The 18784-nt window shown below is 24.6% G+C and overlaps 1 protein-coding gene across 2 annotated transcripts; it reads right to left on the bottom strand.

Moving 5' to 3' along the window:
- Positions 1 to 1589: 1589 nt before the first annotated feature.
- On the bottom strand, positions 1590 to 17348 carry LOC145829265 (uncharacterized). Of its 2 annotated transcripts, none has more exons than XM_082937014.1 (7): positions 17265 to 17348; positions 15715 to 15822; positions 15511 to 15561; positions 4034 to 4141; positions 3829 to 3942; positions 2746 to 2845; positions 1590 to 1663 (listed from the first exon to the last, which is right to left on the bottom strand). In XM_082937014.1, the coding sequence occupies exons 1-7, from the start codon at positions 17337 to 17339 to the stop codon at positions 1605 to 1607; spliced, it is 615 nt and encodes a 204-aa protein (XP_082793140.1). In that variant the 5' UTR covers positions 17340 to 17348; the 3' UTR covers positions 1590 to 1604. The 2 variants fall into 2 exon arrangements, with proteins under 2 accessions (XP_082793140.1, XP_082793139.1); XM_082937013.1 differs by lacking the exons at positions 1590 to 1663; positions 2746 to 2845; positions 3829 to 3942; positions 4034 to 4141 and adding exons at positions 9832 to 10208; positions 10984 to 11083; positions 13360 to 13473; positions 13564 to 13671.
- Between the last annotated feature and the right edge of the window lie 1436 nt (positions 17349 to 18784).

Raw genomic sequence — 18784 nt, 5'->3', positions numbered from 1 at the left:
TCCAGTTTTGATAAGAAAAGTTATTTAACTTCAAATGTATAGGTTTCCAACAATAAAAATTTTAATCAACTAGTTAATTTTTTTAACTTTTAACTAATACTAGTCTAAAATCTTCTAGACTTTACCTTTATAGACATCAAGTTAGTGCTTTTAAAAAGTTTTTTGAAATTATATATTTTTAAATGAAAACAAAACTTACCAGCGAAAAATAAATAGCAATCAGTTTTTTAATAAAAATTAAATAATTAACTTACAAGTGACATTTTATTAATATTCGTTCAAAAAAATTGTTGAAAATATATAATTTTAACTGAATAATGTTTTTTTTTTACTTTAAAATGTTTCAAAGTTTAAAACAACTGTTTTAACTCTCAATATTTAAACTGTCTTAAATATATACATGGTTGCCAAAGGTTTTTGATAAATTTTTTCTAGATTTTCTGAATTTCTTCCAGGTTTTCAAAAGTACAAGTTTTTGGGTATATTGTAATTTACAATATCAATTATAATTTAGTTTAAAATTAAAAACTGTTTTTAATAGTATAACAACACTTAAACAATACTGTAAAGCTATTTTAAAAGTGTTATAAAAAATAAAAATTTAACTCTATGATAGATTTATTGTGTCAAATGAAAATTACATTACCTAGCAAATAAAAATAATATAAAATTCAAAGTTTTGCAGTGATTTTTGTTCAAAATACTTAAAATTCCAGATTTTTTTTAGCCTAATTAGACGAATTCCAGGTTTTTTGGCAACCATGTAAATGTTATTCTATTTTTTTTTATTGCATTAAAAATCGTATAAAATTGGTTTATCACTTTGTAAATTTTGTGGAAAGATTCCCTGTGTTCCACAAAATCTAGTTTGAAAAAAAAAAGTTGCTTCACAAAAGTAGTCACTACTTTTATTTTGAAAGCATGTCTGAAAACTTCTTTGTTGAAAAATTCAGTTCATATTTTAAACGGTAACTATTAAAATGATTTATAACAAATAATTGTTTTAACTAAGTTTTATTAAAGTCAATGAGAGTATTTTGTTTTCACACTTTGCCGGAACTTTAGTAAAAAATATTTTACATATTATAATCAAAAATTAAAACCTCTACGTTTACCAACACAGGAGGGCTATGAGATCATAATTTGAAGTTTACACTAGATATTCTTGGGTTGATGATGAAGAGCAAAAAAAGTTCTGAGAGTTTTTAATGGTATTTTTTTGAGAGGGGCCAATTTTTTTTAAATTATAATTTTCTTATTTTAATTAAACAACAATAACAACAGATTTTATGTTTTATTTCTAATATATACTTCAATGCTTTTTACTTCTGGTAAGTACTACCTTTAACTTTATTTTAAGAAAAATAAAACCACTTAAATACAACAACTATTTGCAAATCTACAGCTGATAAAGACTTTTGATATTAATTGTTAAAAAAAAGTTTTGTTTATCTAATTTTTGCATTTTATACACAAAAATTTTAATAAAACTAAAAAAGCAAAAAAAAAACTGAGAAGCAAAAAAATCTACAATATACAATTTATAAAAACAGTTTTTGTTTTGTGTTAAACTTTTTTGCTTTGATAATGCGGTGTTTGGTACTTTATACATCAACAATTAATTTTACATTGTCTTTGCTGTCAGTATAGTAGTTAGTGTAACCTGTTTAATATATTTATTGTTTTTTCATACATTTTATAAAAAACGTCTAACAATTACAAAACTTTTGTTTTAAACTTCCACTAAGATAATACGATTATTTTTAAATGTTGAATTTTTTGTACAAAATCACCATATAGCTTCATTTTTGTTTAACAATTGGTTTTGGATGCACATTTTAAGTTCATATAGTAGCTGTAATTTTGTTTTTTTGTTTAGTTTGTTTTTAGCTAACTTTTTGATTAGATTTACAAATTTAAAATTGAAAATATGTTGAAAAATTGAAAAAATAAAGTTTAAGAAAACTAAAAAGTAGTCCTTTTAATTAGAAAAGCTTTTTTTTTGTGATAGGTAAATATACTTACTTATAAACTTTGATTTAGTTATGCATTAAAATTTATATGATTGTTTGCTTATTTGATATACTTAATGGTAGTTTTTAGTTGTTATAAACACTAAAATGAAAGGTACAAATAAACAAAATAAAATGACACAATAATTATTTATGTAGTGAATACAGCCCTAAACATAAGTTTATCACTTTGTTAAAATATCAATTGTTTGATAAACTACAGCTAAATTATTAAGTTTACTTCGTTTTTCCTTTTAATAATTTGCAATAAAATTTGCGGAATCATACAAAGAATAGTTCAGTTTTGACTTTTATTATTTTGAATTAAAATTTTAAAGCAAATAATAAGAAAATTAAACTTATTTTTTATTTATGATTGTTAAAAAAAAACAAACTGGTCGTACACCAGCCAAAAATAATTCAAATTTTTATGTAAGTTTCACCTAAATAAGAAAAGTTTCTGTACTATACCTAATTTCTGTTTTTAAGTTTATTACAGCTAATATATTTCTTCTGTTTATCTTTAAGTAAAAAAATTTGTTAGTCAAAAAATTTATTTTGTTTATCTATAAACTTATCATTTTCATCTGTTTTATCATTTAAAGAAATACCAGTAGTACAAGTAAATTGAAAAAAACATTTGTTTTAAAATCAAAACCCATAAAAACAAGTTGCTGAATTACAGTAAGTGTGTTGTAGATAAACCACATAATAAGATTATTTCAGTTCTAACCTGTGGTTGGTTTTTTGGGCTGGTCAGTGTAGCCTGGCGGTGAGACCTGTCCCATAACGTGATGGCTTGGATTGTTCAATCGGTGGTAATGTTGAGCAGTCTTAAGTAAATTATCATTTTAACAAGTTTACGGTGGAAATAATTTATCTATACCAGGTTTTTTCGTTTCAAGAAGATTTATTTAACTTTACTTTTAAGCGCCTTTAAAGAAGTTTTAACTTTACTACCATATTTTTTACACTATCTTCAGAAATGATACTTAAATTTCATGTATGAACTAAAAGCTCGTTTTCTAAATCAAAACAATTTGGAACCGTTTTTAAAATATATATAAACTTTCTGTATAGTGTTAAACATTGCTGTTCAAATGACTTAAATTACCCATTTTTTAACGGTTACGTAAAAATTTATTTCTCAATAGAATTTTCTAGTTGTTAACTTATTACAGTATAAGTTATCTAAAACTTATTAAATATGAAACTACAAATTTTAAACATTTTTATCAATAGAAGCGAATCGTTTATAAATTCTATACTTGTAACTGGCGTTTAATTAATTTTTTTGTGTATAATTTTGTGTCATTTAACTCGATTTGTTTGTAACTTAAACTATTTTGATAAAACAAAAATAAAACTTTAAAAAAAGTATATATATTAGTTTAAAAAGAAAAATGAATACTAAATTTTAAATAAAAAACAAGAGAAAAACAAAACTTGAATTTAATTTAGATTAAAATGCGATTTTAAAACTTAAACAATTTTAAGTTACAATTTAACTACTTAGAAAATATCAACCTAGAAATGTATTGAAAAATTAAGTAAAAAACTTCAAAATCTTGAATTATTTTTAAAATGTAATATGATAAATTGATCTAAAGTTAAATTTTAATCTAATTTAGTTAAAAACGTATTCGTTTAAGAAGAATGGAGTTTAAAAAATTCGAGTAAGAGCGTAAAATTTTAAATTAACGCCAATTAAAAATAAATATGTAAAAATTAGAAATGTCATTTAACAATTATCACTTGTTCTTTAAATTAAAACATTTTAGAAAACAAATAATAACACTATTATATACAAACTAACATATCCAGAGCAGCACAAAAGTTTGTTGCAAATAACCAGGCTGAACACCAAAGTAATCACTTGTATAACAAACAAAAAAAAGTTAGCAATCCAGTAAATTTTCATCGATGCATACTGTAAAACAAAATAATCAAAAATTTTAAACTAAGTGTAACTTTTGTTTGCATGTATAACAATTATGATAATTAAAATATTCAAAACTTACTCGACAATTAATTTCTAGTTTTGCCAATTCTACAATTTGAGGAGAAATAACAAGTAATCCAACAACTGCAATGGCCTTGAGGATATCGAAGACGTAGTAAGTTACAAGCTGTCAAAATGAATTGAGTTATTTTAACTATTCAATCAAAAACTTCTTTTGTGTAAATAGTCAGTAATTATTTTAATTAAAAATACATAAAGGACAAGTTTGACGAGTATTTGTGGCTTTCTAAACCGTAGAAGTTAAATCAATTGATTTTCAATTTTTTTATGGGCATAATGTAGTAAAACTTATTTTTTTGTTTTTTAGTTAAGTTTTTACAAAAATAACCAATCTACAAGCTACTTTTTCGGTTTTTTTTAAATCTCAGTAATTTTTGAGACATAAATGATCACAGTTAGATAATTAAACAGTTTTTTTAATAGAGGCGCAAAATTAAACGACCAAAAAAGACTATTTTGCAAAAAATCTATACTCTCCTTAAGTTTTTAGATAAATACTTGAAATTTAAGGAAAAGTTCACTTCTGTATTTAGAACATTCTGTCGTAAAAAACTTTTAGATTTAAGCTTTATTTTTGTTCTAAAAATAAAATTAAAATGTTTCATTTTTTGGTCATAAAATAATATTTTTCTAAATTTATCATAAAATACCACAGATTTTCTTGATAATAGAAAGAACACTTTCTTAAAATTTGAGGTGTTTATCTTAAAATACTCAGGAGAAAGATTTTTATTAATTTTATCTAATCAATGTTTTAGTTTTCACCTCCCATTAGAAAACTATTGTTCTTTATCACTTTAACAGCTGCCCAAAAAAATGTGTAAATACTAAAACGCTGTTGAAAGCAACTTTTAGCTTAGCTAAAACTCACAAATTTAAATCAAGATGTAAAAAAGTGGTTACCCTCTATGCCCTTAAAGTATGCAAACATTTTTATGAATGCTTCATAAGAAAAAATAGCAAAACATTCTCACCCAACATTTTCTTCGAGGAAAGAAAAATGCAATTCTAACATACAGAGCCACCTGAAAATAAACTAGTAAAAAATATTTCGTAATTTAGAGACTGTTCTAATGTTTTAAATTAAAGTTCTAATGTTTCTTGCAGTGAAAATCTACTTTCAAATTTCTTACTTAACTTATGGTAAACTAACGTAGATGGCTTTTATAATTAACGATGGAAATTCTTCATACTTTTTCAATAGTAAACGAAACCACAATATTTCTACCAAATGTACGCAATTTATTGCAATCCTTACTTTCTAAATAAAAAAAAAGTTTTTTTTTTACTTTGTATGATTATTATTTTGAACTTCGTTGTTTTTTACAAGGGATTTTTGATTTATATTAGCTAGAAAAACTTCTCATTTTAATTTAAATATTTTTTTTATTAGGATATATTAATGTACAAAGCTTCAGCACAAAAAATAAGATTATTGTTCATCAACTTTACTCAAAATGTAAATTGTACAACCTTATAACAGTCTAATAGTTTTTTTTTTTAAGTTTATAACAGCATTGAAAAGGTTTTTAAAGCTACTAATGTGTTTTTTGATGAAATAAATTTTTTATCATGCAAAAAAGAAGTATCGTGATAGGATTTTTTTTATTTAGTCTAAATTTCGTTATTTTTCATGTAAAAACAGGTTAAGATATAGGTTTTTCAGGTTTCAAATAGATTTTTGTTCAAAACTCCAAGTTTTTTTTTTTCAAAATTTCTCAAATTCCAGGTTTTTTTTGATAAAATTGTCAAATTCCAGGTTTTTTTAGACTTCGATATTTTTTGAAGACCCTGTTTATTATGTAAAAAATATTTATACTTGATTTTTTCTTTATTTTAGCAAAATAAGCTTTGTTACTTTTTTAATTTACGTGTTTTATTTTCTAAGTAAAAAAACATAAAATTCAAAAATTCGGAATTACTTAAACTATCACTTTACCTCAAATTAATTTTCGTTTAAACATTTTAACGTATAATAATCTAATTTTTTGCTGGCTCTCGTATTATTTTATTTATCATTAATATACACACATATTACACTTAAACTAGATATTTAAGAACCTCAACAATACAAAACAATTTTTAGAAAAGATTTTATTTAAACGTAGTGTTTGTTTTATTGTAATTAAGTATACTTTAAGTTTTTTTTCAATGAAAAAAAATTTACACAAATAAAAGCAAGATAATTCCAGTTTTTCTGAAACTTTTTGTATTCTGCCAAGTTCTCTTCAACATTAACCATGATTTTTAAGTACTCTGTATATTTCTAAAATTGAACATTGTTATTGATTTAAAAAACAATAAAACTAAGTTGTTAGGCAGCTTGAATAAAAAACAAAAGTAATTAATTTATAATTATCTCAAAAATTTGATTGATAGAACACGTAAGATGCTTTGCTTAAAAAAAATTTAAAAAAGTCTACTAAAGAATAAAATACATTCTCATTGTAAATTCAAGTATAGACTATAATAAAAAATTAAACTAAACTACAAAACAAACATAACCTTAAAAAATAGTTTTGTGATACAATTATTTTTTATTTTAAATTGAAATCATTTAATAAAATACTATTAATTACGCATATATTAGATTATACACGAAAAAGTATCAAATATACATAGTGTATTCTACTTCAACAAACATTGCTGTCAAAGTAACTCTAGAATGAGTAGGATAAAATTTAAAACAAAAAATTCTAAACGAGAAAAAACCAAAATAGAAGCTTTGCAACAAGTATATGTTACTATTCTATTTACAGTTAAATTAAAATAAAGTATAAGTAAATTAAATTATTTACGCTGACTTTTAAGCAATATGTTAGATTTAGATAACAATGACTTCCTTCTTTAATAAAAAAGGGAACAAACTTTCAAATAATTCTATACAATAGCCGAAACTTTAAATAAGCCTTATTGACAACTGAAAACCAAATTTGAATATAAGTTTTTGTATTATGTCATACTTAAATGAAAATCATTAAAGCGTTAATAAGGGCAATTTTAGTTACAAATATAATAGTTACAGATATTTATTTTCTTAAATTCGTAACTCCATAGCGACTATTTTAAATAAGATAATAGTTTTAAACACTATTTATTTTATATAACACCTTTTTTTATATTGATGATAGGCGTCTCGACGCATAAAAGTGTCAGTTATAAATGTAAATAAAGTGTACAATATGCGACGTATTTAAAAAAAATATTTTTCTAAAAATACTAAAAACACAGATTTTGTTATTAATTTGCATTCTTAAGTTCTTTCAATTAAGGCTTATCAAAACACAAACAGTTCTCCAAAACATTTTAAATGTTTAATTTCGTTTTGGAAGTTTTTATCGTTGGTAAGTTTTAGTATAATTTTAAATATGATAACTTATAACTTAAAAACAGTAATACTTCTCGAGCTTTTACACTTAGTTAATTTGTAAGTTATAATTTTATGCTCGATTATTGCGCTATTTAAGAAACCTTTGAATTAAATATTTTTAAAGACTTTTATAATAAGATGCTGTTTTGATATGTTTTGAAATAAATATTTTCAAAATAGGATTCGGCCGAATCCGGATTTAAAATAGCATTATCCGGATACTTGATCTGGTAACTCACTAATTTGAAATGCTTCGGCCTACCACAGACAAAAGTTTTCCGGATCCGGTACAATTAAAAATGTTACCCACCCTTAATAGAGAACCTTCTTTCGCAAGCCTATCCTTTATTTTTGGCTAAATTTTTACAAACATTAGATAGCTCCTCTGAATTTTCATTAGTTTAACAAACTTCGTCAAAGAAATTGCTTGCATCACGCTAGAAAGAAATGCATTGTTTTTACTATACTCCTTTGTTACAAAAAGGTTCAAGCAGTTAGAACGATGTGATTAAAAAGTTGCCATTCTTTAATTGTAATAATTGAATAATCGTTTTTATAGTTAGCCACATAGTACCGGACATCTGATTTTACCTTTTCAATCTCTCTAGCATAAGATATGTTGAGTTCCATCTTGTGTCAACATATTAAACAAGAATGAAGGCTTTTTGCTTTTTGTGTGCTTTTTAATGTTTCTTGCACTGTCTCAAAAAACGTGAACATGATCCAATGAAATATTTAAATTACTAAGCATATCCTAAATGCAATTACAAATGTTTTGGCCAGTATTCTCACCCTCCATTTCCCAGCAATGCCAAACACGATTTTTGAACACAAAATTTTCTTTAACCAATGCACGGTTAAAGAAATATATGATTCAAAGATAATTAACAATTAAAGGTCTCCACTTATTTCTTAAGAGAATGATACAACTTCAATTTTTTTTTAAGATCTTGTTTTCATAACAATATTTCACTCAAAAAAATAGAACATCAAATAAAAATCTATCAAAAATTAATTAAGGTTTTAATTTATTGTTTTAAGGTTTTAAAAAATTTATTATTAACATATTTTTTTTTCTTTAGAACATTGTTTTGAAAATAACATATTAAAATATGTGAAATTAGAACATACATATCATTATTAAAATTAATCAATTAAATAAAAAAAACATTAACATACAAGTAAGAAGCTAAAAGTTTGCTAGCATCTGCTTTAATATTATATATTTAATTGGATTCTTTTTTATAAATATGTGACCTTATATGAAAAATCACAAAAAAAACAACCTTATTATAACTGAGAATTTTTATTTTAAGAAACAGGCTCTCCAAAAAAGACACAACAACATGAATTTTTTTTTTTTAATGTTAAGAAAATAGTAAAATAAAATATATAAGTCCTACAATCCTAGTCACACGTCATTTATGGTACAATTAAATAAATAATCATTACATCTAAATGGAGACTTAAAATTAAATTAACCAAACTAAAGATACTTTAAATAATTACATGGCCTTTGTAAACTAGATTTCGTTACTAAAAATTCCAGAAATTTATCCATAAAATATATTCGAGAAGGTTTCAAAATAACCTTAATAGAGATATTTAGAAAAAAAATCCTGGTAAGGCCAGAGCTATGCAGATAAGATTCCACTGAACTGAGGAAAACTTACTCAAATAAATTACCTACAAGTATTTTTTTTATATTCTTGTAAAAGAAAAACCAAAATTTTATTTGAACCGGGATAGGTTAACGAGCAATCATATAAAAACTTAACATATGATGAATAAGTAAGGGCGGTTATTAAAAAAGCTGAGATAAACGCCTTGAATACGTTCTTAATTATATTTGAGAGTCAAATAAAAATAGTTTATCATAGTTTTAATACTGTGTGCAAAACTCTAAATCAAAGTTAAGAAGGCTTTTATAAGTGTAAAGCACTATTTTATCAACTTAAACGTGAAATCGTTAATTAGTTTTAAATTTCATTTAACTTTTGACAAACAATTGAGTAAATTTCAAAAAGTTCAAAGTGGTCTACTGAATCTGAAATTTCGGATTCGGCCGGATCCGAGTCTTATTTTGAAATTTAGGGTTTGGCCGAATCCGAATCTCATTTTAAAAATAAGATTCAGCCGAATCCAAATCTTGAACTCGGTAGATCATTACTTGTAGGCCTTAATTTTAACACATAAACCGTTTATTTTTGACTTCAAAAAGCAAAACTTCGCTACATTTAAGCTAAAATAAGTATTATATCTAGAGCCGAAAAGAACCAAACCCAGTTTTTTTAAAGAAGCCTAGTTCTAAACAATAAAACTTAATTCTTGATTAAATTTTTTTGTCACTGAAACGGTCAACGGCCGCTTTCCAGCCCATTGTGGAATGAAATCATTTGTAATTTATTTATACAATACAGCAAAAACAACAACTTGATATTTTATTTCAAAAATACAGTTCAATACTTTCTAGATATCTAAATATGGTAATTACTACCTTTTACTTTGTTTTAAAAAAAATAAAAGTGCCAAAACACAACAACTATTTACAGATTTACAATTTATCAAAACAACTTGTATTATTTGTTTAAACTTTTGTTTTGATGATCTGATATTTTATACATCTAATAGTTTTGATTTTATACATCAAATATTTAATAAAAGAAATCGTTAAAACACAACAACTATTTACAAAACAACTTATATTATTTGTTAAACTTTTTGTATTGACAATCTGATGTTTTTTATACATCAACAATCAATTTCACGTCGTCTCTGCTATCTGCATAGTAGTTGGTGTAACCTGTTTAATATTTTTATTGTTTTTTAAATTCCATACCAACGTGTAAAAATCACAAAAAAAACTTTTAACTTCCACCTAAGATAGTACGAATATTCTAAAATCCTAAATACTTCGTAGAAAATTACCACTTAGCTTTATTTTTATTTAACATTTGGTTTTGGGTGCGCAATGTAAGCTTATATAGTAGCTATAACGTTGTGCAATTATTTGATTTATTGTCAGCTAAATTTCTGAATAGATTCACAGGTGAAAAATTAAAAATATTTTGGAAACTAGATAAAATAAACTTTAAGAAAAGTAAAAATTAGTTTTTTGATTAGAAAAGCTAAAAAAAACTATTTGTGTTAAGTAAATATATTTTGAATGATTAATAAAAATTGTATAAAAATTTGAATGATTGTTTGCTTATTTAATAAAACTTATGAAAATTTCTAATAGTTGTAAATACTAGAACTAACGGTATTTAATTAAACAAAAAAAATTATATAATAACTATTTACTTAGTGAATGCAGATTTAAACGTAAATTCATCACTAGGTTAAAACATCTATTGTTGTATAAACTACAGTTTAAATGTTAATTATATCTATTTTTTCCCTTTATAAGTTGCAATAATACTTTTAACTTCTTTATAATCTAAAAAAGCACTAGTGATATAAGTAAATAACAAAAAAAAAATACTTGTTTCAAAATCAAAACCCATAAAAAACAAGCTGCTGAAATGCAGTTGGTCTGTTATAGAATAACCACATAATAAAATTATGTCAGTTCTAACCTTTGGTTGGATTTTGGGGCTGTTCAGTGTAGCCTGGCGGTGAGACCTGTCCCATAACGTGATGACTGGGATTGTTCAATCGGTGGTAATGTTGAGCAGTCTTTAGTAAATTATCATTTTAATAAGTTTACGGTAGACATTTTTTAAGTCTTTTCTTATCGTTTTTTTTCGTTTAGAAAGATTTTTTTAATTATAGTTTTAAGCGCCTTTAAAGTAATTTTAACTTTACTGCCATATTTTTTACACTAGCTTCAAAAATAGTATTTACTTTTTATGTATGAACTAAATTTTTGTTTAATAAAAACAAACATGGTTGCCACAGATCAAGCTGAGAAAAATTTCATGACTTTTCCTAACTTTTTACCAAAATTTTTCCGACTTTTCTAAATCTAACTCTTAATTTAAACTTATTCTAAAATACATAATCTTACACTTAAAACTATATAAAGCTTTCAATCTAATTTTGTTACAGGTTAAAACAACAGTTTTTTTGCTGAATTCAATCATCAAACTTCCATTACATCACTTGAACTATCTGTGCATAATTGATGTATTTGCAATAAACAGCTCAATCAGCAATATTACTTATATTATTACCTTATAAACACAGCTTGTTCATTATTATTCCAGCAAGATGTTTTCGAAATGTGATCCAAGGTCAAAATTTATCGTGTATGATAATTTTTTCACGGGCCATCTGACATGACTGTGTTATTGCACTGTCAGGAAACATTTTTTTGTTCAGCTCCGCCAGTTTGTTACACGAACTAGCTGAGTAATTGTGCTTGACAGTTTGCAATGCACATAAAATTTCAGCGGTTGTGGTTTGTGACTTACTTACCAAACTTATTGATGGGCTTACACCACTGCTCTCTCAACTTGCTACTCTGCCGCTGCTCTCACTACTTACTCCACTGGAGCTTGATCAAGCATTATAGAAAAACTATTGGATTCAGTAAACTCCTGACCTTATATTTCTATGTCAAAGTTCATCATATGTACAGTGAGTGCTTTTCTTCCCATATTTGACAGTGACAGAGTACATGAACACCACTTGCATTTAAACTTTTGTGTATATATCACAGTTTCACAATGGAAGTGTCCTTGCTACAGATCATCGATACTAAAAAGTTTACAAAATCTGCTTATTCAAGTAGGGTACTTATTCAATATGTTAATAGAAAAATTTTGCAGTTCTATAAAGGATATTTTACTAATTTATACCAGATGAAGGCATTGGAAATTGAATAATTTTGTACATTTCTAGGAAAATTTTGGAATTTTTTTTCTGACTTTAAAGGATTTTTAATTAATTTTTACCATTTGAAGGCTTTGGAAAATAAGGAAACTCGTAAATTTAAACTGACAAATATGACCTTTTTTTAATCTTATCAAATTTCCTGACTTTTTATGGTTTCCTTACTTTTCCTAACCATGTGGCAACTCTGAACAAAACAACATTTTTTAACCGTTTTAAAATTCGTGTAAACTTTATGTATGCTTTTAAACATTACTCTTCAAATGACTTAAGTTATCTTTTTTTTGCCGTTTAGTAAAAATGTATTTATCAATTAAAATTTGCTAATTGATTAATTTGTTACAGTAAAAGTTAACTTTGGTTTAAAAATATGAAACTACTAATTTTAAACATTTTCATCAATAGAAGCAGATCGTTTCTAACTTCTATACTTGTAACTGGCGTTTTTTTTTAATAATTTTATCTCTAATAAGTCAATTTGTTTGTAACTTAAACTATTTTTAATAAATTTAAAATTATACATTAAAAAAAGTTATATTATAGTAAAAATCAAACTTAATACTTAATTTAAAACATAAGTAAAACAAAACTTATATTTAATTTAAGCTAGATTTAAAACACTAATTTAAAACTTAATTTAGTTTAGTTATAATCGAACTACTCTAAAAAAATCAATTTAGAAGTGTATCCAGTTAGAAAAGATAAAGTTAGAAACTTTAAAAACTTAAGTTATTTTTAAATTATACTAAAATAAATTGATCTGAAATTAAATTTAAATTAAGTTTAGTTGAAAACGTATTCATTTAGTTAAAAAAGTAATATTTTTTTAATTTGGAGTTGAAAAGATTCGAGTTAGAGCGTAAAATTTTAAAATAACGCCAATCAAAAAATAAATATGTAAAAGTTAGAAACACCACTTAACCATTATCACTTATTCTTTAAATCAAAACATTTTAGAAAACAAATAATCAGACTATATTGTCTTGGACAAGACGTTAAAAGGTATCTGTGGTGTGTGACTCGATAACCGAAAGGTTTTTTCGTGCACCAGGTCCTTGGACCAAATACTTTGAGCGCTTTTTATTTTCAATAAACTATGCTATAAAACAAAAACTAACATATCCAGGGCAGCACAAAAGTTTGTTGCACATAACCAGGCTGAACACCAAAGTAACCACTTGTATAAGAAACAAAACAAAATTAGCAATCCAGTAAATTTTCATCGATGCATACTGTAAAACAAAAAATCAAAACATTTAAATTAAGTGCAGCTTTTGTTTACAAGTATAAGAATTATGATGATTAAAATGTTCAAAACTAACTTGATAAGCAAATTCTAATTCTGCCAATTCTACAATTTGAGGAGAAATAACGAGTAATCCAACAACTGCAATGGCCTTGAGGATATCGAAGACGTAGTAAGTTACAAGCTGCCAAAATGAATTGAGTTATTTCAACTATTCAATCAAAAACTGCTTTTGTGTAAATAGTCAGTAAATGTTTTAATTAAAGATAAACAAAAGACAAAAAAAGTTAAGGGCATAGGGGGTCCACCTTGATTTTGACAAGTTGATCTTATTTTATATAGTTTTATCTGAATTATCAGACATTTTTAACCGCTTAAAAAAAAATTCAAAGTAATTTTTGAGATATGAGCGATCAAAGTCGGTGACCTCAATAGTTTCCTAATGGTTTGCGCAAATTAAGAACGCGAATAAAGACTATTTCTTCTTTAAATTTTCACAGAAAGTTTATCATTAAATTTACACATTTTTCTTTAATTTGGGAAAACAAAATAAAAACCACCTATTTTTTTTCTTTTTTTTTAAATTTATATTTTATAATTTTGCTTAAATAGCAACATTAAAAGTCAACAACTATAAAAGGAACGTTTCATGAAAGTTTGACGTCTCTAGATCAAAAATGAAGGAGAATTTACATTGTTGGTGATTTTAAAAATATCCGAGAAAATTAACCCCAAAAAATTAACGGTACTTACGTTTGAATTGGAAACTTTTTATTTTATAAATTACAATACCTAAAAAGTTAATAAGATTTTTAAACTCATAAAAGCTAGCTTGTAGTTTGTACTTAAGCTTTCATATAATAGCCAATGTTATTTTTTGTAAAAAAAAATTTTTGAACACCCCTATGCCATTAAACTGTAACTTTTGGCATTTCAACAATCCATAGAAGTTAAATTGATTGGTTTTAAATTGGTTTATGGGCAAAGGAGGGTAAAAGTTTTATGTAAACAACTTGGCTATTGGCTACTTTTTACAGTTTGTTTAAAGTATAAGTCAGTTTTGAGATATAAGCGATAAAAAAGTAAGAGAGTTCAATAGATTTTTTACTGAAAAGGCCAAAAAAGACAATTTACAGGGTTGCCAATCGTTTTTTCCAAATTTTTTCAGGTTTTCCAAATTTCTTCCAGGTTTTTAAAAGTACACATTTTTGGGTCTATTATTAGTTTAAAGTTAAGTTTAGGGTAAGAAACAGTTTTAAATAGTATAAAAACATTAAAAAGATACTGTAAATATACTTAAAATATGTTTTAATACTGTTATTTAAGTGTTAAATAAATAAAAAAATTTGATGATGACAATTCTTTTTTATCTATATGATAGATTTTTTGAGTCAAATCGAAATTTTACTACTGCACATGTGAAAATTATTAAAATTTATTTTTTATTTTTCAAAATTTCTCTAATCCAGGTTTTTGCCTAAATTGTCAAATTCCAGGTTTTTTCAGGTAAAGTGGCAACCCTGTATTTAGCTTAAAATATATGTCCTACGTTTTTTGAGATAAATACCTCAAACATTCAGTATATGTTCCTTGCAATACTTAAAAAACTGCTTTTTAGAAACTTATGAATAACTTTTTTTTAAAGTATTTTTTGGTTATTAAACTTTATTTTTTTGAAATCCGTTTTAAAATCCTACAAGATTTGCTTGATAATGCATGGAAATTTTTCTCAAAATTTAAAGTATCTACCTCAAAAAGCGTAGGATATGGAACTTTAGTGGTTTTTATTTTTTCACCCTTTTAGTTTTACCTTTTTTTATAGAACCTATTTTACTCTCTCATTTCAATCAGCTATGTCTCAAAAGTAAGTTTGAAAACTAAAAATCTGTAAAAAGCAAATTTTAGTTTAGCTAAAACTTTACAACTTTAAAAAAATGGTTTTACCTCCCCTCTCTATGCCCTTAATATATAAAAGTATTGTTTTATGAATGCTTCATAAGAACTAATTGCAAAACATTCTTACCCAACATTTGCTGCGAGGAAAGAAAAATGCAATTCTAACCAACAGAGCCACCTTAAAATAAATTTGTGGTTTAATTGTGATTAATAAAAACTGGACTTTAAGAGCATGGATGATAAAAATTATTTTGTTTAATTCTAAAACAGTTATAATGATCTAAATTGAGTAAAATTGTTGCTGTGAAAATCTTTTTGATGATAAACTGACGTAGATGGCCATTGAAATTAACGATGCGAAGAATTCATGCTTTTTCCATAGAAGAGCATACCACAAAACAATTCCAAAGTATACACCATATGTTGCAATCTTTACTTTCTGAAAAAAAAAAGAATATTTCCACGGTTTTCTTTTACTTTGTGTGATTGTATTCTTGAAGTACATTATATATTTAAGAGTGTTTTTTAATACTATTGTACAAAATAACTTTCTATTTCCATTAAAAATTTTGACTAGAATTTATTCTCTTTTTAAAGTTACAGCATATAAAACAAGATTTATTTAGCAACTTTACTCTGATATGTAGATGGTACAACCTTATAACAGTGGCAAAATACAATTATACTCACTTGTAAATATTTAGATAAAATTGCTTTATAAATAACTGAATTGTTTCCTGAATTAAAATTTAGAATACGCGTAGTTGAACTATTATTTATAGTTGATAATTGCTACTTGAAACTTTTAGTAAACTTCACCTTAATTTTTGCAGTTAATCTAACAACTTGTTTTGATAAATTGATGAAATATATCAAAATTAATTAATTCGAAACTACTCTGAAAAGCAATGAAAAATTTATGTAACTTTTTTTAAGTAATTTTATTGAAAGTCTGTTGTTTTTAAAACAAATATTTACTCGTGTAAAAACCTCAGTAGTAAACGAATAAGAAAACTCGCTCGACTTAAGATCAAGATTATCTTTTTACTGAGATTTTTAATAACTTTTTATATTATAAGTCTAATATTTTATTCAATTTTTTTTGTTACAAAAAGTTTATACCGATCTCTATTGAAGGTTGCCAAAGGTTTTTTGTATATTTCTTTCAGGTTTTCTGAATTCCTTCCAGTTTTTTAGACTATTTTTAGTATAAAATTACACTTAAATTTAAAAAATGTCTTAAATAGTATTACAGCATTAACTTTAAACGTGTTTTTAATGAAGCTTTTAATCATACAAAAATTTGAACCATTGTGATAGAATTTTTGTTTTTAGTCGAAACTTCCATGCTTTATTTAAAAACAGCTTACAATCTTAAGTTTTTTTTATTGAACTTTGTTCAAAATTCCAAGGTTTTTTTCAAAACTTATCAAACTCAAGTTTTTATTTTGCCTAAAATTTCCAATTCCAGGTTTTTTGTCAACCGTGTTTATTGTGTACAACATAAACATTTATGTTAAATGATTTATTCTTCATGTTGAAAAAGTAAACTTTATTCTTTTTTAAACTTATATGTTATTATTTTATATGTAATAAATACAAAGTTATAAAATTCAGAATTACTTTACTATCTATCTATTTACCTCAAATTACTTTTTGCTTACTATTTAATGCATAATTATCTAATTATTGACTATTTCTCTTTTTTTTATATCTTATATATACAAATAAGTTACACTTACACTAGATACTTAACAACCTCATTCTGGAAAAAAAAATCTGAAAAATACTAGTTTAACGTTTTCTTTAAATACTTATGTAGTGTTTGTTTTATTGTATTTAATTAAACTTCTAATTTTTTTTATGACTTAAAAAACTCACACAAATAAAAGCAAGATACTTCCAGTTCTTTTGAAACTTTTCGTCTTCTGCAAAGTTCTCTTGAATATTAATCATAATTTTAATTACTCTGTATATATACAAAAACAAGTTTGTAACTGACTGAAGTTTTATTTACAGTACTAATATTTAAGTACAATAACGTTGGAATACATCTAAAATATGAAAATCTTTATTAATTAAATTCATAACTTACTTTAAAATTTGATTAATAAATCAGTTAAAGTTTTTAAACGAAAAATATTTTTCTTAATAAAAAGTCATTTTAATCGTCTACTAAAAAATCAAACGTACATTCTGTTTGCAACCTTAAGTAAAGAAACTGATAAAGAAAAATTTACTTAATTACAAAACAAACACAATCCTTAGTTTATGTTTTATGAATACAATTTTAATGTTTTTCGTTTAACTGAAATCATTTATTAAAGAAAAAACTTAACTATATATCTTATACAATTACATACGATTGAGCATAAAAAATAACCTCAACAAACAATGTAATCAAGTAATTTTAGAATCATTAAGACAAAGCTTAAAACAAAATAATAATAAAATATACATACAAGCAAAAATATAAGTAAAAGCTTAGCAACAGGTTTTTGTGCATGCAGCTATTTTATTTACAGTCAGTTAAAAAATTTAAAGCTGTTAAGCTAAAAACTAAAGTAAACTGAATTATTTTGCTGCTTTTCAAAAGCTTGTAGATGCTTAGTAGGTAAAAAGTTGGATATAAATAACATAAATGATCTTCTATACTGAAAAAAAAACGAGAAAAAAAAGGAACTTTCGACTATTTCTCATACACTAACAGCTTTCTCTATAAGCTTTATTGACAATGAAAAACCATATTTGAATAGAAGTTTTCATACAATTTTATACTTCATTGAAAACCGTTAAAGCGTCAACAAGGGCGTTTTTAGTTACAAAAACAAAAATTGCAGGTGTTTCTTTTTCATCATAAAAAAATTTTCAGCGAATATTTTAACTAAAATAATAGTTTTTCGATTAAAGCAACTACTTGAAACTATAATTGTTATAGCACTGTATGTATTTGCTGTATTACTTATTAAAAAAACAGTTTTAAATATTTCTGACAGCCGTTTCGACGCATAAAAGCTTTACTAAAGAATATGAAGTAAACATATTGTGACGTATTAAAATAATATTTATGTAAAACATTTAACAATACACATTTCATTACTATTTTGAAACTGTTTACTACTCTTAACTAAGACTTGATGACATAAAATTGTTTAAAGCTTTATAAAATATGCTAAGCAATCAAATGTAGAATTAAAATTTATAAATTAACTAAGTTGAAATGCTAGAGAAATATTACTGTTAAAAATTATTATATTGAAAATCATACTAAAATGGTTTTGTTTTCTTTAATACTTTAAATGTACTTCATTATTATAAGTTTTTATTGCTGGATCGTTTCAGTATGATTTTAAATCTAAGTTAAAACTACTTAACAATAAATAATAATGAACTGTGTGTTG

Source organism: Thalia democratica, chromosome 2, assembly GCF_965202585.1.
Source record: "Thalia democratica chromosome 2, ktThaDemo2.hap1.1, whole genome shotgun sequence".
Classification (NCBI taxonomy): Eukaryota; Metazoa; Chordata; class Thaliacea; order Salpida; family Salpidae; genus Thalia; species Thalia democratica.
This window is presented reverse-complemented; position numbering and strand designations above follow the sequence as displayed.

Excerpts from the sequence above, each read along its gene's own strand:
- LOC145829265 (XM_082937014.1), bottom strand. The coding sequence starts at position 17,339 with ATGATTAATATTCAAGAGAACTTTGCAGAAGACGAAAAGTTTCAAAAG. Across the intron at positions 15,562-15,714 it reads TAATTTCAATGGCCATCTAC|GTGGCTCTGTTGGTTAGAAT; the intron begins GTCAGTTTATCA and ends ATTTATTTTAAG. Across the intron at positions 4,142-15,510 it reads TTCCTCGCAGCAAATGTTGG|CTTGTAACTTACTACGTCTT; the intron begins GTAAGAATGTTT and ends TCATTTTGACAG.